This window comes from Ischnura elegans, chromosome 4, assembly GCF_921293095.1.
Source record: "Ischnura elegans chromosome 4, ioIscEleg1.1, whole genome shotgun sequence".
NCBI classification, from domain to species: Eukaryota; Metazoa; Arthropoda; class Insecta; order Odonata; family Coenagrionidae; genus Ischnura; species Ischnura elegans.
Genome location: NC_060249.1, coordinates 118,505,911 through 118,528,863, shown reverse-complemented (window position 1 = coordinate 118,528,863; position 22,953 = coordinate 118,505,911). Strand labels below are relative to the sequence as shown.

The following is a 22,953-nucleotide window of genomic DNA, read 5'->3' as shown; positions in this document are numbered from 1 at the left end:
TTCTCCACTCGTTAGAATTTTCTCAAGTATATTTAATTCAATTTTACTCTAAGGTAAACAATTTCAACTGACGTGTTTATCTTCGTTTTACCTCTTGCACGAAATTTTTATGGCACTTATTGAGTATGTTGTGTATCTTAGCGACATTATCGCAGTCAGCCGACTCTTTAGTATTGTTTCCGGTCAACTTTTTTTAGACACGATGTATTTCAGAGGACGTGGCACTTCCTCTCAAGCAGTCAATTTCTTATCTCCGTAATTCGTATTACCTTTTTTAAAAATTAAAACTATCAATTTTGAAATTTAATGATTTATAGAAAAGAATTAACGCCCGCTTTTGCCTGGATATCACATAGCTACATTTATTCCTCGATGAAATTACTGAGAAAAATATTTTGTATTAGAGATGTAGGCAAATTATGAAGAGGATATACTTTACAAACCTTGAAATTTTCAAGGTGATTGCGTTTATTTTAAATAAATAATACCAGGAACATTGAATGAAAAAGAAGGGTCGAGCGGGTGGAATGCGTTCTCAGCGGCAATGTTAATTGATTTTTCCTTAAAATCAAAGATCTAAAGTGCTTCAAGGATATTAAGATTCCTCTCGAGCTTTTTTTCCATCGTCCATTATTTTTTCAAGCATCATATCCTAATGGACGTAACAATTTTACCAGAAATTTGACTCGCCGAAAAATCAAAAATACCTGTATTCCCCGCTTGAACAGAGGTCTCTAGCGGATGTCAAGGAACTACGGCCATTTCAACAATGACTGCTGTCTTGCGCCGAACAAGGATGCGCAGTGCGAAATATTCTGGCGTTGCTGCTCGATAAGTATAAGTAGGCCATCGAAGTTTTTGCGGCTGTCAGTCAAAATTTTACTCCTTGGTCATGTTGAAATTAAGTGGGAAAGCTGCGGCGGGGTGCATGCGATGGTAAGTACTTTCTTTGTTTTGCTAAATAAGTAAATATTAGTCATTCTCAAGGTCGACCCTTGAGCGATTTCTTATCTTTCGTTTGGAGATATCGAGTGATGTGTAGGTTTGTTGAACTTGACCGTTCTCAATAATCAGTGACACTTGTGACGAATGTTGTTGACATTCCTTTGCTAGAGAACTGAATTCATTGAGTAGAAGTACCTTCCCGAAAGCTCTCACAGTTAGTTGGTGTTCCTTTTTGAAAAAGATGTGTTCTCTAACTTACCATGTCCCTCACTTTGTTGGAATAAGTTTGTATACATTTTTCTTAGGGGCTGTTTCCGACATGCAAGTTCTGTTATTCCAAAACCGAGGCTGCAAAATTTAACAGTTAAAAATGAGCCTGTGTTGCGTAAGTAGTACTTCCTATTTAATCCTATAAACTCGCCAGATGTCTTTTTTATTTGAGTATTTCATTCTATCCCTTAGAGTATTTGAAAGGCAGCAAAGAAAGACAGGAATTAGAAGCAGCCCTCAAACGAATCGCAGGTAATTGTGAGGATGTACCCATTGTCATAGGAAATGAAGAAATTAGAACCAAGGATGTTAGGTACCAAGTTATGGTATGTGTATTGATAACTAAATGGTGTTATTTCTTCAGTATGAAAAGGTAGAGAATTTTTCAATGATTGTTTTCTGTTCTCTTATTTTGCAGCCCCACGACCACAAGAAAAAAATTGCCAAGTTTCATTATGCCAACTCGGTGAGTACGAATAGTTGTATTAATTGAAAGAGTTGATATTATTTGTTGCTATTGGAGGAGAATTTTGATTTTTTATGCCTGAGTTAATGACAGAAAGGTTTGATGAGTGGTTGAATGTGATGCCAATGTTATGTGGAATTTAGTTCTATTCTCTCACGAAAGCTGTGGAGTTTCCGGGAATGAGTTTCATTTTACGTACGAGTTAACTGTGCGAGAAATTTGGTTTAGTAATTTCCTATTTTAGGTGGTCAGTCCATGATAATAATTTTCTAATGTAAAATAGTTATTTCAGTGTTCTAAGTTTCCTTTTTTTAAGATTGCACACACTATCTGATTAAACAAACCTAAATATAACCTCTACCTTTAATCTTGAACTTGTAATACCTCCCTCATTATCAGATTTTGGTGATAAATGTTCACTGAAATTATAGAATGTCCTCATGTGCAGCTGTGGAACATGGATACAAATCTGGGGGAGAGAGACAGGAAAGAAGCTTGGAAATTTGGTACCACAAGAGTATTTCGTATATCAAGGATGCCGAGAAAGAGATGTTGAGAATAGAAATCAAAGATATCTGTATCTGTACTTATGGAAATTTAATGGGACCCTTTTTAGGGTAGAGGTTCTGTGGAGGAAGATTTCCAATAAAGGCTACTTGGTTATTTAGATGAAATGCCTTCACTAAACAAGTAATAGGGAAAGTGGAATAAGATGTGCTTAGGAGGTGATGGATCAGTTAAATGACAGAATTGAGAAATACATTCAGCTAATCCTTGGTTGGATGGCACGTGACGATAGTCGTGGGTTGGTACTATTTAGTCAGTATAAAAGAATAGTCCCTTTCTGCCGGCCTCTTTTTGTTTAACTGCTTGGTTTTTGTCTACTGACTATCTCGTGTGTTGAAAGTATGACTATATTTCATTTACAAATTATCATTAATAAATATCATATGCTTGTATATATGTATTTATATTCGGTCCTAGGTTGCTAGCAAATCTGTGGTGTGTGCAACAAAGTGGAGGCTTATGAAATAGATCAAATTTTATAGTAGTGGCTAGTAATGAAGAGGATGGTAGCCATTAGCTCGCTTGCCCATCTAATATTACAGTGACAGATGCTGGTGTACTGCTAGGCCTTGCTATTGTTATGCTGGCACGCTCAAACTCTAATAAGCTGACTTCTCCTTTGGCTTTGGTAAACTTTGTGATAAAATAGAGAAGAGAGAAATAGAGAGAAAATCTGCTGGAAAACCCAAGTAGAGTGGTTCTTCGTAGTAGTTGGAAAAGAGTGCACTCATAGCTGTCCTTACTGTCGCAATCGATGTGATATTTAAGGAGATACATGCATGATAGATGCACCTGAAGATGTAACCATGTTTGCAAAACTGGGGTCGTGTTTTTAAAATATGTATTCGGTGAACCTTACAGAGTTAATTCTTTCACATTCCATAATGGAAAGATTTCACAAAATTAAGCCTGAAATCATTAGTTATGTGGTGTTTACTTTTCAGGATGTGTTGAAGAAAGCCATTAAGGTTGCTAGCGAGGCCAGGAAGGAATGGGACAAGGTGCCCCTTGAAGACAGAGTGACCATGTGGTATCGTGCCGCTGACCTGATGGCCACCAAGTACCGGATGGACTTGAATGCTGCCACAATGCTTGGTCAGTCGAAAACTGTCGTGCAGGCTGAAATAGATGCTGCTGCTGAACTGATTGACTTTTTCAGGTATGGCTTACGACCTATTAATGCATTAAACTACCACTAGAAAAGAAGTGCCTGAAGGGAATTACCACAGCAAAGTAGCGTAGAGTTTTATTAGATGAAAGCGGGAGTAGTAACCGAGAGGTCAACAACAGGATTACGAAGGGAAGAACTGTCATAAAATCTCTAAATTCTATTTTATGGGATTATTATTTAGAATTATATTGGAAGATAAATGGAAGTAATAGTGATTCAAATAATGGTAGAAAGTGTAATGCATATGAAGCTGAGATATAAGAAAAAAAAAACAGGAATAGGCTATTGACCACCTATAGGAATATTAGGCTATAGACTATAGAAATGGGTTCATCTCCAATCTCCATAGGCACCGTGAAAGCTGGGCCCAGGTGTGTAAATCCACTCCTCATAATTGTCGACTTTTTTGTACTCATCCCTTGAAGTATTTCGTAAACTTATTGAGTATTGATAGACATTACGTAAGGAGTATAGATATCTCTCTTGAATTTTGGCCGATGAGAGTGTTAATCAAATTGTTGTCAAAATTAGAAGATTCATTGCTAGTTTTACTATTTGGCAATGTAATTTAAGATTCTCAAGCCCTAGAGATAATGAAATTCGTGCGTAGGTTTCTGCGGCGTTGTTCACGATGACTGCTAATTTTCGGGTTCTCCAGCTGCGTCTGTCATTTATGGTTGACAACAGTTTTGAAAGCCATCCTGCTTTCGTCTTCAGGTCGAGGGTGAGAAGTTTTCATTTTTTGCCGTCTTATATAGAACTGGCCGATCTCCCCCTGTGCACTGATTGGTCAGCACTCTCTTCCACACGTTGCTGATTGGGTAGCCGCTGTCCCTGTTAATATTTTGTATTTTGTGAATTTCAATTGCTTCCCTTCACAAAACACAATATTAACAGGGACAGCGGCTACCCAATCAGCAACGTGTGGAAGTGTGTGCTGACCAATCAGTGCTCAGGGGCAGATCGGCCAGTGCTATATAAGACGGCAAAAAATGAAAACTTCTCACCTTCGACCTGAAGACGGAAGCAGGATGGCTTTCGAAACTGTTGTCAACCATAAACGACAGATGCAGCTGGAGAACCCGAAAATTAGCAGACACCCTAGAGATAATAATTAGTTAACATCAATGTTGGCAGAGAAGTAAATTTATCATTCATTTGGCCTAAATTTACGAGGGGAGTGTTGGAAATCCAGATCTCAGAATTCAATCAAAAATTGTAAACTTGCTTTCCATCATGAACCATTTCCCGTGTACGTCACCTTACCTATGTGGCCACTGAAACCCACAGTCTTGCCTTGATTTTTGCCTCGTCGACAGCTGTTTGCCACCCGTCTTGGTCCTGCATCAACTCCGCTGTTATGTTGACCTTTTGCATATCTTTCTGCACTTGATCTCTCCAGTGTAGTCTTGGGCACCCCAGTGGCAGGGATGGCGATAGAAACTAATCGAAAGTCCAAACCAGTAAAATTTCAATAGTTTCGTTCCCGAGAGCAAAGTGTAGGAACTAAACAAAATGGATTTAAACCCGGGGAGCTAAACTCAGGGTCGAAACGAAATCGGAGTGAAAACTACTTCGGGTCGAAACTTAACCCTTGGGGACGAAGCGAAACGCAGATAATGTTTCAAACTGGAGGTGAATGGTGAACGCAAACTGCCCATTCGATTTTTAAGCTCAATGTTTTAACCTCTCTGCACATATGTATGTAATGGGTGGAAACTATTTCCCCTCTTTTCCCTTTCCACTCAACTTCTGGGATTGAAACTTAACCATGAGCAGCAGAGTTTCGATTAATTTAGTTTCATTTCTGGGAGTAAAGTTTGGTCCCAGTTTGAAACTAAACTCTTAGGTTATTTTAATTTCATGCGGGAATGAAACTAAACCTGGGCCTCATATTTTCGTGTCTCTCCGTGCCAAAACAAAACATTTTCGTTTTGTTTCACTACCAACGCCATCCCTACCCAGTTGTCGTCTACCTCATGGAAGCTATTCTGCCTCCATCCTCAGTGTGGAGTCTGGCCCCTTCCCGCTCATGTGGCAAGCCCACATTAACCTTCTGCTTTTAATTTGGGCAATTTTTTGTTGATCTTTGTGTCGGAATCTCGGTAGAGGACTCTTAGTTCTTGGTTGTTCAGACAGAGTGATAAATCAAATGGAATCACCCCCCCCCCCAATTAGCATTAAATAACCGTTAATTTAAGTAAGGCATTTAAGCAATTGCAGCTCTAAAGAGTTCCCTTCCATTAGCACTTCCCTCTCATTTGTCACTATTCCAGTGATTAACTTGTGTGACTTGAATGTTGAACCTACGTGTGAATGTCTTTTGAGGAAATTATTTCTCTATCTCTTGGCCAATTTTCTTTCACGACGGCCCGCGGTGCTTTGAGTGACCATCTATGAATGCTATTTTTTTATTCTGAACTTAATGCAGGCCATATCTTCTATCTTTGCACCCATGCGCTTGAATTTGTATGATATCACTTTTTTGTGTGCCATTTTGGAAATTTAGATGCCAGCCTTTGTTTGAATTGTTATTGTGTTCATCGAAGCCTCAGTGGTCAGAAAATTTACTGATCACTTATATCAGTGATTGAGTGGAAGTCGTAAGCTATTCAGTAATGCATTGGTCAGTGTATTCAAGTGTTTGGAGATGCTTCTGAAGGCAATTTAAAGATCCTTCATGTCCGTGTGCATAAAATATTGGGATGCTAGTTATGGGGAGCGTAGTACCCTAAAAGATGAAAAATTTGTTGGTGTAGCCTTTGGACACCCAAACCAAAAATCCTCAAAGTGCAAGATGCCCCAGTGAAAGAACTTGGCCACCTTTCCTAGATTGTGAAATGACATGCCTGTGACTAAGTGTGGAGTTGATAAGCAAAAATAATTTTTTCAATACTACTTTCTGATTAACACGTTGCGTATGGATGGCGAGAATTCTCATCATTTTTTTCCCGAACGATCCAGGCGGATGACGAAGATTCTCGTCATTTAGGCGCGTCAACCTAAACAATTTTAAAGCGTACAATACGTATTCGTTAGTACGTTTTCAGTTGTTGTTCGTTATTCATAATGAATTGATGCATCATAACGTTTGATTGGGTAAAGTTATATTCTAAACATTAGCTTTTTAACCATGTTTAAACGAAAGGCATTACGCCTGAATAGGCACATATTTCCATTCTCAACGCCTTCACCCAGAATTGGCATTCCTAGGAATTTAAATACCCCGGTACACAACGTGTTAAGCATTTTATATGTATAAAATGTAAAGTTTTTCATTTAATTGCCTCTTATTCATATATTTTCCTCAGGTTCAATGCGTATTTTGCTCACGAACTGTTACACTACCAGCCAATCAGTGAGGATCCAAGTGTAACGAAAAATTCCATGCGGTATCGTGGTCTCGAGGGATTTGTCGCTGCAGTAGCTCCTTTTAACTTCACGGCAATCGGAGGGAACCTGGCGTACACTCCTGCACTAATGGTAAGACTCTTATAATAATATGCATGTATGTTTTTCCATTTCCATCCCGAAGTAGACCGAGGCATAAATTTTGGGAGGAAGTGGGATTGGGTTTGGGAGGAGGGACATCTATTGAGGTGTGTGTTAAGCGAAGCAGTACTTAATGTGTGTTTTAAGTCATTGAGGACCTCAGTGTGAAAAATGATGTAATGGCGTAGAATGGCTGGAAGTAAATATGACCCAGATTTCAGCAATTTATAGTATGACCGTGTTATAGCAAAATTCAAGGGATCCAAAAAGTAGCAAATTTGCTGCTGTGAGATTTTTTATTGCAAATCTGAACTTTTTTTATCAAATTTTCTACCATTTCAAAACTTCTAATTTCAGTTTCAAGTTGATAGTTAGTAATAATGTAAACTCTTATAATTTACTTGCAAATTGCTACTAAAGATCATTTAAAAAAATTATATGTTCACAATTAAAGCTCTCCATTCTTGCTCAAAGAGGTTTAAACCCTATCTTTATGTACTATTTTATGAAAAAAGATTACTATGGTGAAAGAAACTTGCCTATGGATTGCAGCATTTGTTTGAGACAACTTCAGCGCATTATTTTTGAAAAAAAATGGTTACTTCACAATCTTAACCCTTAGGTGCACGCACCTGCAAGTATAGCGTCAGTGCACGCCTACGGCTTTTTTGCAGCACTTTTACATTTTTGATTTTCCCAAATATATATTCAAATTTGAGGGTGTTTTAACGTATTTGGGTAATTCTAATAAATGAAAACACTTTAAATATTTTTCACATTCATTTATAAACAAAAATATCACAAATTATACGCAATTTTTTTATAAATACTTACTTATTTTCCTAGAGAAATTGCAGACGATAATCTAGACACTATCAAGTAAAAAACACACTCAAAAAAAGAAATGGATATGCCAAATTGTTAGTGTAATCATTAAAATTATAAAAGTAACAAATTTTATTAATAAAATTAATTTTTTCATCCTTATTGACCGAAATAATAATGCAAATGCTTACACAAAATATAATAATTACGAGACAACGTATTAATACATTATTGGATAAAGAATTATGCTTCCAAGTTTCCACGGTAGCGACAGATTATCAGAAGTTCCTTAGTATCGTTTGAACGCCATCTAGTGGCAAATCACCCGAAGTTACTTTGTTCTCACTTTGTAAGATTGTAACGCAATAGTCGATCGTCACATTGACGCAAGCATATGTTCATGGTAGAGGGAAAAGTACAGAAATAGAATACCAAAGTGTACCACCAGTGATCCATGCGCAATAAACGCGCTATTTCAAATTTTTGAAAAATGCGGCAAAATCCCCGCTTAGCGTGCACCTAAGGGTTAAGCACTCGTTAGCCAGAACCACTCAACAATGGTTGGGGGAATCACAGAGGTGTGATCACAGGTAGGGGAAAGCCGCTTGCAAGGATGTATCCTATCACTACGAAATGTCAGGAAATAAATTTTCAGACATCACACCTCGCATTTGTGTCGTGCATTTCTTATTGCAACTCTACTGCATTTCCAGGTCCGGTAGAAATGATAAATTAAGAGAGATATTTTGCCGAATGGACGGGTACGGGAATTCATCTTTCCCCCTAACAATAAATTACTTTAATAAATGCTCAGTGTAATTTCGTTGGAGCATTCATTTTTTAATTGTAAATGGCTGGCTGTAATTGTAAATGGTCACAGGGTCTAGGACATCTTGGTGCGGCCGTTGTGGAGTGGCTGTCTTGGCACGGGCCACCTTGGCACAAGGCCACCTTGGTGCCGGGCGCGATGGCATATGATTTGTCGATTTGGCTCATCGCACTTGATTGAAATATGTATTCAAATGATTTTATGTTGTATGAAGTAATAATTAATGATTGTATATGTGGTGTTCAACGTGATATTTTCACGGGAGAATTAGTGTGAAAATTTGGAACAAGCACTGTGGTACACTTGCACTTTCGTGTTTTGTTAGTTCTAACCTTGAATCAGGGAAGTTGACTCCTCAGAATGAATAACAACTAGATATTATAAGGAATTGAGATGTATGCTCCAGAAAATAAATCAATACGGCTAAGAAACGGCTCATTAACCCAATATTGTAAAAAAAGGAAGACACTCGAATTTGAATGCATAATTCTGCATATGATCGAATACTTTAAATATTCCTCCGTTCATTGCTATTTTTTTACAAGCTAGACTAAAGATATATGCTCATTAATTATCTACCGTATTCCTCCGAGTATAGTCCCCCTCTGAATATAGTCCCCCCCCCCTAATTTTGAGGCTTGAGTTTCATGAAAAAATTTAAAAAATGCGTTTGAATATATTCCCCCCTTTACTTTTACCATGGGCATTTTTGGAAAAAAAAGGGGGAACTATATTCAGACAAATACGATATTACTTTTTATACGATGACATTAATGGAATACACATTTGCATCATGTGTCACGAACCATACCTACAAATTACCATCGTATGTGTGTATATGCGTGCCCACCTTTGCACCAAGGTCTCCCAAGGTCCCAAGACGTCCGGCGCCAAGTTGGCTTGTACCGAGATGGTTGCGCCAAGATGTCCCATTCCACTTAACACATGCCTATTGAGGTGACTTGCCGGGTAGTATGGAAATGTAGATGATATGTTACCTGGAAGTCAAATTGTATCATGAAAATTTAGCTCCCTTGAAGTCTAGTAGGACGTTACTATACTATCATGCAGGTGGGCTGGTGAACATAGACTACTGTACATTAATAAAGGGAGGTACATATCCAGCTAGTGGCCAAAGTGTAATAAATTACCTTCTGGGTACTTCCGTGGCTTTTCCTCCCTTCTGGGAAAACTCTCAAGTCACCTTATGAAAACAAAAATCTTCTTGATTGTCATTGGTCAATCACCAATGGAGAGGAGAATAGGTTAACATGCTGAGGACTAGGCTACAGCCATAAATATCATCTATTTGATATTTTCCAATGTTAGTATTTTTTCCTTGACTCCCTTCCCTGTTCATGTTAATGCCGTGGAAAATATTTTCTCCTTGACCTGGAATTAAACCACTGACCATTGCAATGGAAATTCTGGAATCTGGATTGCTTAGTGGTCTGTGCAGTTGCCTCGTAAGCCAAAGGTCTGTAGTTGATTGCCAGCCGAGGAAAACTTTTTCGCATGGCAATTAGTGTGAATGTCACTACTGTTTGTGTGCAGGACTGAAATATAACACACTAGTTGATGCAATTGCTGAACCTGCTTTAGCGAGTGGTACTGTGATATGTTTTTGGTTTATCACTTACTCTACTAATTTGAGATGATGTTCTCTTTAGGGAAATGGAGTTCTGTGGAAGCCCTCCGATACAGCAATCTTGTCATGCTACACCATCTTCAAAGTGATGAAGGAAGTTGGGTTCCCAGCTGGAGTCGTGAATTTTGTGCCAGCTGACGGACCTGTGTTTGGTGACACCGTTACTGACTCTCCTCTTCTTGCTGGCATTAACTTCACTGGATCAGTGCCGTGAGTCAAGCATGCTCGTTCTGTGGTACTGTTGGAACTTAGTGTTTAGATTTTTATTTGAAAAAAAAAAAACGATATCATGTGTTTCTCTCCAGGATTTAGTAAGTCTTTGTTCTTTTTTATGCATGCTCATTCTTTTACGTGATGATGTGATCGATGAGGGGTCTTGAGTGATTTGAATTCTAATCTCTGTTGCAGGACATTTTTGAGGCTATGGAGTCAAGTCGGACAAAAGATAGCCAAATACCAAAATTTTCCTAGGTTAATAGGAGAGTGCGGTGGCAAAAACTATCATTTTGTCCACCCGTCAGCTGACGTTGAGTCTGTGATTTTTGGTACCATTCGCTCTGCATTTGAATTCTGTGGCCAGAAATGTTCTGCCTGCTCAAGAATGTATGTTCCACGTTCACTCTGGCCGAAGGTTAGTATACCCACTGCGATGCTAGATTAGTGCCCTCTTAACATATCCCATGTTCAACCCATCATTCTTCATATGTTATGAACTCCTTTTCTAACACTTTTACATGTTGATATTTTTATTATTCCACGTCATTTTTATTTGTGCACAACTGTTGGTTTCACTGTGTAATGACAACTTAGGGTACGATACATTTTTTTGTTTATATTGCGAGTTTGATCCAGCTGTTGTCGTATTGACAATATTACTTTAGCTATCAGCATTTTATGATTTGAAAAAGGGATATTGGCTGGCGTTTGCTATCAGTTAGAATACATACTCCTGCTTCCATGATCCAATCAACCTTAATTTAAATGCAATTGGTATCTTTGGATTGAATATCTTTGTGCTAGTTGAAAATGATATGAGGAAATTATCCCATGACTTTTATTACTTGTACATACTATGTCTTTAGACTTTTAGCTTTAACTTTAGACAGCATTTTAGCTTTAATTAAACAGTTCCTGGCTGAAGTTTACTGTTTTGATGCTTTTATTGCTGCATCTTAATTAATGGTATTAACTTAAAAGTGATGATTCTACAGACTTTCAAGAGAAAGTGTTTCTTAATGGTTTTCTGTGAAATTTGAGTAGGCATCTCCTTATGCTTTTGTATTTTTCTGTGGTAATATTGGTGTAAAAGTATGGAGAATATAACTTTTCAAGAGCTTGTAAATGGTAGACTTCATTCTTAGTATGCACATAGAGTAAGTATATATAGAGAGCTCACCACACGTACAAAAATCGTATACGTTTTTGGTGTAGTTCTAGAGCGATTAACCAGATGTCACTAGAAGAATTTTGGCAATTTTTTTAATTTGCTCGTTCCACAAGTCTAAAAATATTTTCTAAAGCAGAAAGGGTTGCTACGTTAAGTGGAGACATTAATTATTCGATTTTGTTTATAACAATTGTTATAAAAAATATTTTATCGAATTTCGGCTAGTTACTTGACTTTTCCGAGTTTATATTCCTAATCCATTTTCCGGCAGACTGTTCTTAGTATAAAGTTGAAACTTGCAGGAAATGTTTATAGTACATTTTTTTCCATACTGGTAAACTTTAATTTGTTCATAACTCAGTTTCAACGTTGTTATGTGTGTTTATATATCTTTCGGACGAAAAATCTGGAATTTTGCAGGGTAAAAATCAATCGCCTGCTAACTTTCGTATCTAACGATATAGGTCCATATATGCTGCGTATGAAATTTGAACAAAACTATAAATTTATTTTTGGTGAAAGAATTGTAACTTTATCTCGATTACAAGGGGAGTTATGAATTTTTAATGAACGCACCTCGTCAGGCTTTCCTTTCTGGCCTGGGTCCACGCTGAAAGCTTCCGCCTCCCAAGGATATCGTTTTGCCATCAGATAGGTTGGCGAGGTGAGCTGTTGTTTTGACGAGGAAGAGATTTTCCGTGAGGGAAGATTTTTTCCCTTCAAGAGACTTATAAATCTTATTGATGTTCATCGCTTCATTGAACAATCAACATATAGAATGAAATACATTTCGAGTGGTGTGCTTCAGAACTTCAGTTATGAAATACCTCACTTTGGTGAAGTGTAAATGTTATTTGCAACACCAAGTGCCGGAATATTACAATAAAATAGGAATGCGAGATAGGATCCCTACACTGAAAAACAATGCACTGTTTGCCTTTCGCTAACGGTCATAGCCTCTTCACCACAGTTGGTAACTAAAGCTTAAAAGTATTTGGTAATGAATTCTTAAGCGCGCAGCTTCAAACGAACACAAAGAGGTATGGATCAGCAGTAGCATTTTTGGGAATAGGGGTGGTCGGTGACCTTGATTTGTTTGCTCGATAGCGGGATGAGTAATGGCCCATTCTGTTACCACGTCGAAAATGGAAAGGTTTCTTTCGGCTCTACCATTTTTCTACTTCGGGTCTTACGTATGAGGCAGAGGATCATCTAATGCATGTTTTTGTCTTTCCTTGAGACCTTATTCTGATCATAGTTGTGATAATCGTCGTCTCGTCAATAACAAGACGCATTGTCGTTTGAGGAAAGTTTTATTTTAAGCGTTAGCATTTAGTTGAGGTTCTTAAAAGTAAAACAAATAGCGGCTGCAATTGAGCCCGGGTTCACTCATGGCTTAAATTCTTGCCTCATTATATGAATGAATCCCTTCTCCCAGGGGCCGAAAAACTAAATATCCAAAGATACATTTTACGCGGTGAGCATTTATACAGGAATATCGAATGGAGTATTTTTGGCATATTCCGATTGTAAGTTGTTGCGGCACTAGAAAAATATGGCGATTCAAAATTATACGCCCTCCCCTTTTTCGGAATTAAACCTCTTATTATGCAATTTTGTGAATCGAAACTGCAAGCAAAATTTGCTTCGTAGGCCTCATGGGGAATCCTAATCCGTAGACTAAAATATGTTATCGCGTTAGAATCTTGAGTTGTCCATTCATTAATTGTTATAAAACATTTGATTCTATGTACATTAGATATTGATTGCTTTTCGTACACAATTTAACAAACCAAAACCTATTCTTTTGTCTTTGATGACGAGTTATTCATTTAAATACAGATTTTCAACACTAATACAGGATTTATACAAATTTATACAAATATTCTTATTAGATGTTCCCGTAGACATACCCCGTTAAGACGGTCTTAGGCACAGCTCCGCGGTGTCATAAAACGTCCGTTTTCGCAGTAAAACCCTGGGGGTGAGGGATCGGAGAGTACAGAAGGTATAACAGTCTCAGCTGGTATCTTTCTGGTAGGTCTTTTGTATGATTCCCAGGAAAACAAGTCACTTTTTCGAAGTGTGAACGCTTTTAAAAGAAGCATAGTCTTCGATCGTATCCAGTGAAAACGAAATGAACTGCAATGAAACGTGAACTCACCTCGGCTAAAATACTTCCACTGTCTTCACCACAGACCATTTGAGAATCGGTGTCTTGAATAAAAGCATAAAAACGGTGAATGCTGTGCGTTAAAACCCATACAGTTTCAATAACATTACCACGTCGCGGCTAATCCAACTCCCGACGTGCGCATATTAAAGAAAGAACACCATGCCAATACATTATGTGGTTTTGTATTCCGCAAGAATCCACCTACAACTTCACCTTCTACATACTTTGGAAGATTTTCAGAGAAAATTGAAGGCGGGCGTTTTCATGGAACGTTGCTCACGTTTAAGCCTGTGTATCTCAGAATCGGGTAGGATCTTTGTCAAATGAATTACATATCCTTAAATTTCAATCAGTTTTGAGTATACCTGCGAAGTTTTAAGTTTATAACTCAAAAAAAGTCATTTTGTAATTTTGTCCGGCTTTTTCCGATTTCCGCCCACTGTGCGATATCCCACGGTCAAATTTGCATCAAAATTTAATGCAACTAACGCGCACCCTGTCCCACCGTCAAAATTTCATCCAACTGGCTTTTGGTACTATCATTTGTACAAAACACCGTTTTGTCCAAATGGATAGGGCAGGTTCTAAATTTTCATCCAATAGGATGAAACCAACAATTCACAGGGCCCTTGACAAAAAGCATCGCCTAGCGCTGAAACAGAGGCCACATAGGTTAAGCTGGTGTCCCACGGTCAAACGGTGCAAATATTTTGATGCAACTGGACGGGGGTGTCCCACGATGCATATCATTTGGACGAAAAGGAAAAAGACGATATTTATGTAAACAAATTTGGAAGCTTATGGAAGTGAAGGATTCTGTCTTTTTTAGCAAGCGAAATTGTCTGAACAGGCCTCTTGAATATTGAAGAGGCGAAAAAAAGAAAACAGAAGAAATGCTGAGCTTGGCCTTGGCTGGAAAAGGGGGTATGAATGGTTGGAATAAGCATGCTAAACATGATGGAGAAGGAGTTGGTCGCCGATGTTCCCGTATATTATCGATAATAATTGACGATAAGTGAGGATATTTGCATGTCCCTTATCAGCAAGGTTGGGGGCAGAATGAAACGGCAGGATACAAACGTGACGCAGTTTATTCCCGTGGTGAATATATTATTAATAATTAGATGGATATTGTGGTTGAGAAGATGTTATGATTATTGCCGTAAACGTGCATTTAAATCACATTTTTCCTCTCCTAATCTAGCAGTTGCTAAAATAAGGCCCTTATCCTAAAATAATAGTGATAGAAACGGGCAGCTGTAGTGTTTCACAGGTATAATCGTCATTTCATATTAGTCATTTCTCCAGCTGCTCGCTCGCTCGGATTGCATGCCCGCCACAAAGATAACCTGTAGAATTCGGTCTCGATATCTTAAGTAAATCTTTTATTATTTCCAAAACTCCCCTCCTAGTATTGCGATTCTAAAAATAGCTTCCTTCTTATTAAAGATCAACTCATTATTACGGATTTCCTGGTTGAGAGTTTCCATCGCCTATCGAGACCAATTTTTGCTCATTTTTACTTTTAGGACCACACCAGTCGATGAAATAGATGATCACGAACGTATATATACATTTGAAATAATGTTTTGTGAACTCACTTCGCGGTATGGTGACATTATAAATTCAAAACTAAGCCATTTAGTATTCAATACAGTATTAATGAAAAAAATCAACCGGTTTCGATATTTTCAGGTATTTATCTAGAGGTTTACGATAACGCTAATGACCTGAAAAGAAGGAAACCGGTTGGGTTTTTAATGCATACTGTGTGGAATACAACAAAGTTTGCAAATGAGCATTTTAATTAATAAAATATATATTATGGACACAAAAATAAACTTTGTTGTATTCCACACAGTATGCATTAAAAATCCAACCGGTTTCCTCCTTTTCAGGTCTTTAGCGTTAATTGTATTGTATTCGATCGCTTCTCAGAACGACTTCAATTGCGTTTGGGTGATATATTGAAGTAAATACGATAGGCTACATGCACTGCTAATGGGAAAATCTACTACCGGCTTCCCTTTCTTTCAATCCGAAGTGGCAAGAGACCCGTCACCCGAACACATGCCGGACCTTAGGGACGTGGGAAGTGGTCCTTAGTCGGGACCTTATGTTATCTTAACTTGGAGCACCACCCAACTTGAGTTAATTTCCTAGAGGTGGTCTGACTTGCAGTTGAAGCTACACTTGTTAATAGATGAGGTCTTTACCCTCCACCCGCCTCCTTTTGGACGGGTTGTATTGCAGGTCCGCCGCTATTTCATGGCATTGCATTTTCGCACAAAATCTAAACATTTCACATTCTCTTTACGGGTCCAACCCTACCCCTACAAGTTACCTGGGGGAATAGCCACATTTTCATGGCTCTTCTTTTTAACCCCGTCCAAATAGCGGTCAAAACATTTTGTTACCCTTCAGTTTCTCCTTTTCTGCCGATGTGAACACATACCCATTACTAATTGAGAAGTCCTATTTTGGCCACAGTTTTTGTGTTTAACAGTGATCTCACACAGAAGTTATAGTGTTGTGATAACTAAAGAAATGTGATTCAGTGATTTATTAGTTCCTGACAACCACATACGAGTAGGCATACTATGTTTCATTTATTTCCGTTTCTAGTTTCCGTTTTTTTAAATTCTGAGACGAGGCACAGCACTATTTTTCATATTTTCCCTTCTATTTTATATTTAAACTTTGTAGGAAGAAGACTGTTGTGTAGCTTTTTACAAATCTGTGTAATTATTGTTGACTGTCAAAAATTTCATGGACTTTTACGCGGCGAGAACTGCACGGAAAAATGCTGGAGAAAAAAGAGAAAACCATAGTTGCTCGAAAAAGGAATTTGAATGCATATCTAGGGGGTTGTTTCAGATTACACGGAGATGAAAGGCAAAACTTGAGCTTATTAATTTTTTGAACATGAAATTTCTTTATTCCGACGAGAGAAGATGATGAGCTAGTTCACGATCAATCTCTTTTGTTTTTTAGAGGAATGGCAAATGGTTGGACAAAATTGTTGATTTCCCTGATGTATTTCGCAACCTTCCAAGCACCTCGGGTTCGTATTTTCCTAGTATTTTAATGGTGACATGGGGTCCCCTGGGATATTGTTCTAGTAGTCTTATTTTTTAACAGGTACTTCCGATATACAAGGGGGTAGGCCAAGTAACCAATTCACTGATGTTACTACGCGCTCCAAAATTAGGAAAACGAAGCTGCTTGAAGTCAATTAATTTGCAGGAGTAGAAGAAGAGTTAATCTTTCAATTCTCAACTAGTTTGAGATCTCTGTCTTGCGGATTTTTGATTGATCCGGTAAAATTTAAGAAGTTCTGCTTAGATACAGCGGATAATTTTTGAGACATTATGGATGGTTTTACATGCCACCCATGGAGCACGAAGTATTTCTACATGGTGCAGATGTTATCGAGTTGGCTCTTCTTCCTAATGGAGAACTGTCAGAGGAAGCCCAGGAATCTCGCCATAAAGATATTAGAAAATACCGCGAGCATTACGCGAGAAAAATATCTCGAATTCATACGAATGAGAATATTTTCCGGTGACTGATCCTGACATCGGGCCCTTTTATTAGCACATGAGGAACTGACTGAACAAATGTCGGGGCCTTAAAGATCTTTCGCAGGAGGTTCGTGATCTCTTGGTCTTGCATGAGTCTCAAAATTCTGCGAGCGAATGCGAAGAGGAGAGGGATGGGTGGGATTGAGAAGAATCTGATGATGAATAATTATAATACATAATTCGTAAAGTTATAAATCATTAACCATGCTTATATGAGAATGAAAGAGTCACGTAAATACTATTTTGACATTTATTTAAAAATTACTTTTAGTCCATACAGAAGAACCTCTCGAAATCTGGAAATCACACCTCTTTAACGTAAGTCAATGAACCCAAAAACCCTACTTCTAGCCTTTTTTGTTTATTGACTAATTTCAAAGATCATTAACTCATACTTTATAACTAATTATCATTTATTTTCATGTTTTATCATGATTTGGGTTCGTCTATGCAGTCAGCGTTATAATTGGCCAGTTAATAAGTTAAAGTTCCACGTATCGCCTAAAATAATATTTTTTCGTGAAAATAACTGCAGAAATGAAAATAGCATGCCAAAAAACGTGTAAAGAGCAATTTTCAAAGACATCCAACGAAAATCTGATTTTTGTCCAACTTTTTCGCGATCTGGGCCATTGTGCGCCGCCTGTCCTCCTATGCTCTATCAGGCCGATATAAACATCTTGTTCCCTTCCTTCGATGCTTGGGGCTTGGGGGACTGAGTCAGGAAGAGGGGGAGCGGGAAGGGAAGGGGATAGGCGAGTTGACCTTGAAGCGCTCTCGCCTCTGGCTAGCTACTGTCGTGCCATCTTCCCGCTTTTTGAGAATTAAAACTGTCGATACGATTTCCCCCTATGCCGTGAGCCCTCTATAATATACTTACTCTATGGTATGCATCACCTCGGCTATATTAGTCATAGATTTTTCCCTTTCATGAAGAATTGCTTTTTATTATGTATTTTGAGTTAGTTTTTTTTAGTTGTTACAATTTTTTAGATTTTATCGAGCTAACCAATGCTAACATTAGCTCTAAACATGTCAGTGTAAGTGCTACACTTGTTGTAAAAAAAAATAAAAAAGCAAAACTGGACTGACCGAACGGGACCTTTGTGTTCTAAATAGTTTATATGCATGAAAATATTGGATGAAAGCTTAATACTGGCTCCTGTCAATAATTTTGAACCCTTTTTGCTGTGCTTCTTCGTAGGTGAAGGAAGGTTTATTGAGGGAGCGAGACAAGCTGAAGGTTGGACCTCCAACCGAGTATGATTCCTTCATGGCTGCTGTGATCGATGAGAAGGCATTTGATCGAATCAAGGGATACATTGATCACGCCAAGAATTCGCAGGGATGTAAGATACTTGGGGGAGGGCAGTACGACAACAGGTGAGTTTTTGTCTCAGTGTCGGCATCTCTCGTGGGTGCCCTCTCTCTGAGTTGGTGGTCATGGAGATAAGCAGCAAGCACCCAATCCCTCCCCTCCCCCCAAACACTCGGGTCACCATCCCGCTCCCCCTAGGCAGGGGTACTTCATTCAGCCCACGATTGTGGAGGTGAGCGACCCCAAGGACAAGCTGATGACGGAGGAGATCTTCGGGCCCGTGCTGAGCATTTACGTCTACGAGGATGCCAAGGTGAAGGACACTGTTGAGCTGCTGAAGACCACCTCACCCTTCGCCCTTACGGGTGCTGTCTTCGCTCAGGATGAGTGAGTGTTATTTCTTTCTCATTAATGTTTCTCTTGGCAACGAAGTATTATGGGTACATTTTTGTTTTTCTTGAGGGTTGGTCTATATAAGTATATATTGATTCCTCACCATCATTTGGAAAATTATGCCATCATCTGTTTGAATACTAAAGGGTTAACCACGCCACCATTTGGAAGACTATGCTGTCATCCGTTTTAGTACTAAATGATTAATTTTCATACGGCTGTACCTTCGTAACTTTTCAAGTCTCAAAATTCGAATTTTACAGTGCAGGTACTTGGTATGGATATTATTCTTTTTGTAATTTTTTAAATTCTCAACAACTACCCACCAGATATTACCTGAATTTGAATATAGTAAAAATTTTGAAAAGTCACATTTTAATGACTTTATAAAATCAAACATTCTATAGACCCCCACCTCCAAATTATTTGAGACCAGAGTTCTGCCAAAAGGTCACTTTTTTTTGCTGAGTCTGGAATTTTTTATCAACATACTTCTTTCTCAAAAAAATGAAAGAAGTGGGAATAATTGTGTTTCCGAATCCAAGCCTTGGCTTTTAAATTTTAAATTTAGCCTTTGAAAAATAATTAATCCAAGATCCTCTAATGGTGAAGTTAGTGTGCTATTTATGGATAACCTAATTTATGTAAACTTATTTTTCTTGTCTTAAATATTCTCAAGAGAAAGGGATTTATTTCAATTCTTATAAACAGAGAAAAGGCTGAGGACTGATGTTGAAAAATGACTGCCGTTATGTTACCATGAAAATAAAAAGGCTTAATGTAAACCATATTGGTTTTGGTTACTTGTTCTGATTTCAATTTTCAGCTCAATAACCGGTGAAAACATGAACTAAAGAGTTACCTTACCGACCCACTCCTTATTTTTGCAAATGTTTTGCTCTAACGCCTCAGTTTAGCCAGTTCCACTTGCCAAGGATTGATTTCACTCTATTTTTACATCTGCACATTTATTTTATTCCATATCTTCTTATCATTTTGTGTAAAGCCCTGTTGTATTCAGTAAATACTAAAGATGCTTGCAATTTTTTTGCAAGCGTATCATTCGGTCACCATTCCAACAATTGCTGACTGTTGATTTTTCTCCTATTTTAATCCCCCAGGGCATTCCAACGAAGTGTGTTGGATGATTTTAAAATGACTGCTGGAAACTTCTACTTGAATGACAAGTCAACGGGATCAGTTGTGGGGCAGCAGCCTTTTGGTGGAGGCAGGAGTTCAGGTTAGTCCTTTCCATTGTTTTTCTGTTTAAAACATGAGAGTGCTCAGTTTTCTCTGCATGATGTATAAAATCGAAAAGACTATTCTCTTGGCTTCATACGGAGAGGATTACCAATAGGTTATTACCCCTCTTCATATTTAAGGGAACAATGTACTGTAATTCTTGGTAATAGGAAGTCATCCGGACCGAATTATCAGCACTTTTTAAATTCAAATTCTGTAATTTCAAGAATTTTTAATGAATCGCAAAAGATGCTCACTTCTGTCACGCATTCTTTTTTGATACTGTGCAGTTGAAGTCATACCTGAGTTGAGTCAAGATTCAAAAATACTATTTATTTGGTTCTATCATCAATAATAACTCTCGTATTTTTATTTATATTGATAGTAACTGGTGTGACCCTCTGATTAGGAGTTATGTACGAGAAAATTTTCACCTTGACGCAAAGTGTATTCTGAATGTGCAGAGTCAAAATTTATTTTGTTTCCTTAAAAAAATTAGCAAACGCTGCAATTCGCCAATCACATGGCAGTCATTGCAGAGACAGATATGTCAATATGAAAATTCCATTAAACATGGAAAACATAATGACCAGTTATAGCTGAAAATCAACACAAAGAAAAACAAAAATATCGTACAGCAGAAGAGAGAAGAGGCAAAGACTGACCTGAAACTTGGAGATTATAAACTTCAGTGGGTGAAGGAGTTCTGCTACCTAGTGACTAGCGATGGGGAAAGCAAGAAGGAAATAGTCGGTAGAATTAGCTCAAGGGAAAAGGGCATTCCTCTTTCTGCATTGAAGTTAGGCGGCAATAGGGTGGTGAGAAGATAGAGGAGCCCCAAAAGGGAATACCACAATTGAGAAGTGACTGCACATAGCCAAAATATACATATAGTTCTCAATACCTGAATGCAAGTGATTTCCTTGAGTACACGGAATGCATAACAGATTTGTGCCAGTTTTTGAGTTAATTTATTAATACATATGTTCCTCCCTTGTAAGATTAGAGACTCAGCAATAGGCTGTAGATTATTTTATAAATTTATTAGTTTTAATCTTTTAAATACATACATATATATAAATATATGTGTTAATTTTCTCTGAAGGCAATGAATGTTATGTGCATAGTACATATTATGCATATATTTTTCAAACCCTTTTGATGTTATATACCTATGTATTACTTGGTGTGGTATTTGTCTGTGATGGTGTAATTTTTCCATCTACAGGCACAAACGACAAGGCTGGTGGGCCACATTACGTGCTGAGATGGACTTCACCACAAGCCATCAAGGAGACATTTACTCCTCTTAGAGACTGGAAATATCCTTACATGGAGAACTGAGCATTGTAAAGAGAAGCATTTATTTTAAATATGTGGCATTGTTATTTGTGATATACAGCTGTGACTCTGTATATTATGCGGGAGAATGTGAATTGGTGCCTTAAGCTGAAAAGCCAATGTTTGGCTTGAAGTGTGACCAGAAAGGCAATATATGTCAAGTAATATTATCTGTGGACCCCATACATCAATTTCACTCTAAAAAAATGTTGGTTAGTGTTAAAAGGAAAACAATATTCCTAGTTCTGGACAGAAGCTTTTTTTAAAATTTAAACATTAATATCTGAATGTTGCCGAGTTACTAAAATTATCATAGTGATGATATTATATTTCAAGGAAACCTTAAGTAAGAATTACTCTAAGGTTCATTCAGAAAGTAGGCCTGTAAAAGTGTAATTTGTTGGAAAAGGGGTCTCTCATCGTACAATTTTTAAAATTTCAGTATTTTTACTTTGACAGTTACTGTTGAACAAAGTGAGCTTACTATGTACCTTATTTGTAGTTCCTTGGAGTATTACTGACAATAATATCTATTTTTGATTTTTCTATATTGTTGGAATTTTATTACCTTGTTTTGACGAACTCGAAAATGTATATGGTAAAGGATACTATTAAGTGTGACCTCTTACTTATGGAATTACAAGTCATAGAAAATAAGAGCAAGGTAAGCGTATTAATTTCTCATTTATGTGTTGTCCAATAAATTTTGTAATGATATTATTTTATCATACGTTGCAATTGACTTTATAGCTAGCAATACTGGTCACGATGTGTTTTGCATTACTACATGCTCCTTTGGAACTTTTTCCTTTTATGGAAATAAATTGTTAAGATCTGGTCACTGATTGTCCATGAATAAAAAGTTTTTAATAGAACGTGTCCTTGTTATTATTATACATATTTTGTATAGAGGTATGTACGTTGTTGTGAGATTCCACCGTATTCACTAGATTTCCATGAATACCATAGAGCCTTATCTAGTGGGAGAAGGGGTATATATTTTTCAGTTCGAAAAATGATTTAAAGACATTATGATTTGCTACTTGACATCAAAGAGGTCCATTTTAAGTCATAACATAGGTCGCCATTAGGCAGTAGGCTACACTTGTTGTAGTTACGGCCTCTATTTGTTGCTTGCTGGTTTTTTTATGTTTAAGAAGTCATTGCGATTGCAATTTATCACGTTGGTCTTTGCAACCTCAGTGCCTGATTTGATGACAGAACTTACCATAGACTTTTCATTCACACACAGCCATTATCAGTGCTGGAATTCTGTTTGATTTCAGCTTTGTTATCAAA

The 22,953-nt window shown here is 37.7% G+C and overlaps 1 protein-coding gene across 1 annotated transcript; it reads left to right on the top strand.

Moving 5' to 3' along the window:
• The first annotated feature begins 782 nt into the window (after positions 1–782).
• LOC124157951 (delta-1-pyrroline-5-carboxylate dehydrogenase, mitochondrial) lies at positions 783–22,529 on the top strand. The gene is made up of 12 exons (XM_046533059.1): positions 783–936; positions 1,251–1,330; positions 1,408–1,541; positions 1,634–1,681; positions 3,193–3,407; positions 6,731–6,902; positions 10,236–10,423; positions 10,622–10,844; positions 18,565–18,743; positions 18,877–19,065; positions 20,193–20,311; positions 21,542–22,529. Exons 1-12 carry the CDS (start codon positions 893–895, stop codon positions 21,655–21,657), a joined length of 1,707 nt encoding a protein of 568 aa, XP_046389015.1. The 5' UTR covers positions 783–892; the 3' UTR covers positions 21,658–22,529.
• Positions 22,530–22,953: the final 424 nt, after the last annotated feature.

Coding starts and splice junctions, on each gene's coding strand:
- LOC124157951 (XM_046533059.1), top strand. CDS start 893: ATGTTGAAATTAAGTGGGAAAGCTGCGGCGGGGTGCATGCGATG. Junction 1,682..3,192: donor AGTTTCATTATGCCAACTCG/GTGAGTACGAAT, acceptor TTTACTTTTCAG/GATGTGTTGAAGAAAGCCAT. Junction 10,424..10,621: donor AACTTCACTGGATCAGTGCC/GTGAGTCAAGCA, acceptor TCTCTGTTGCAG/GACATTTTTGAGGCTATGGA.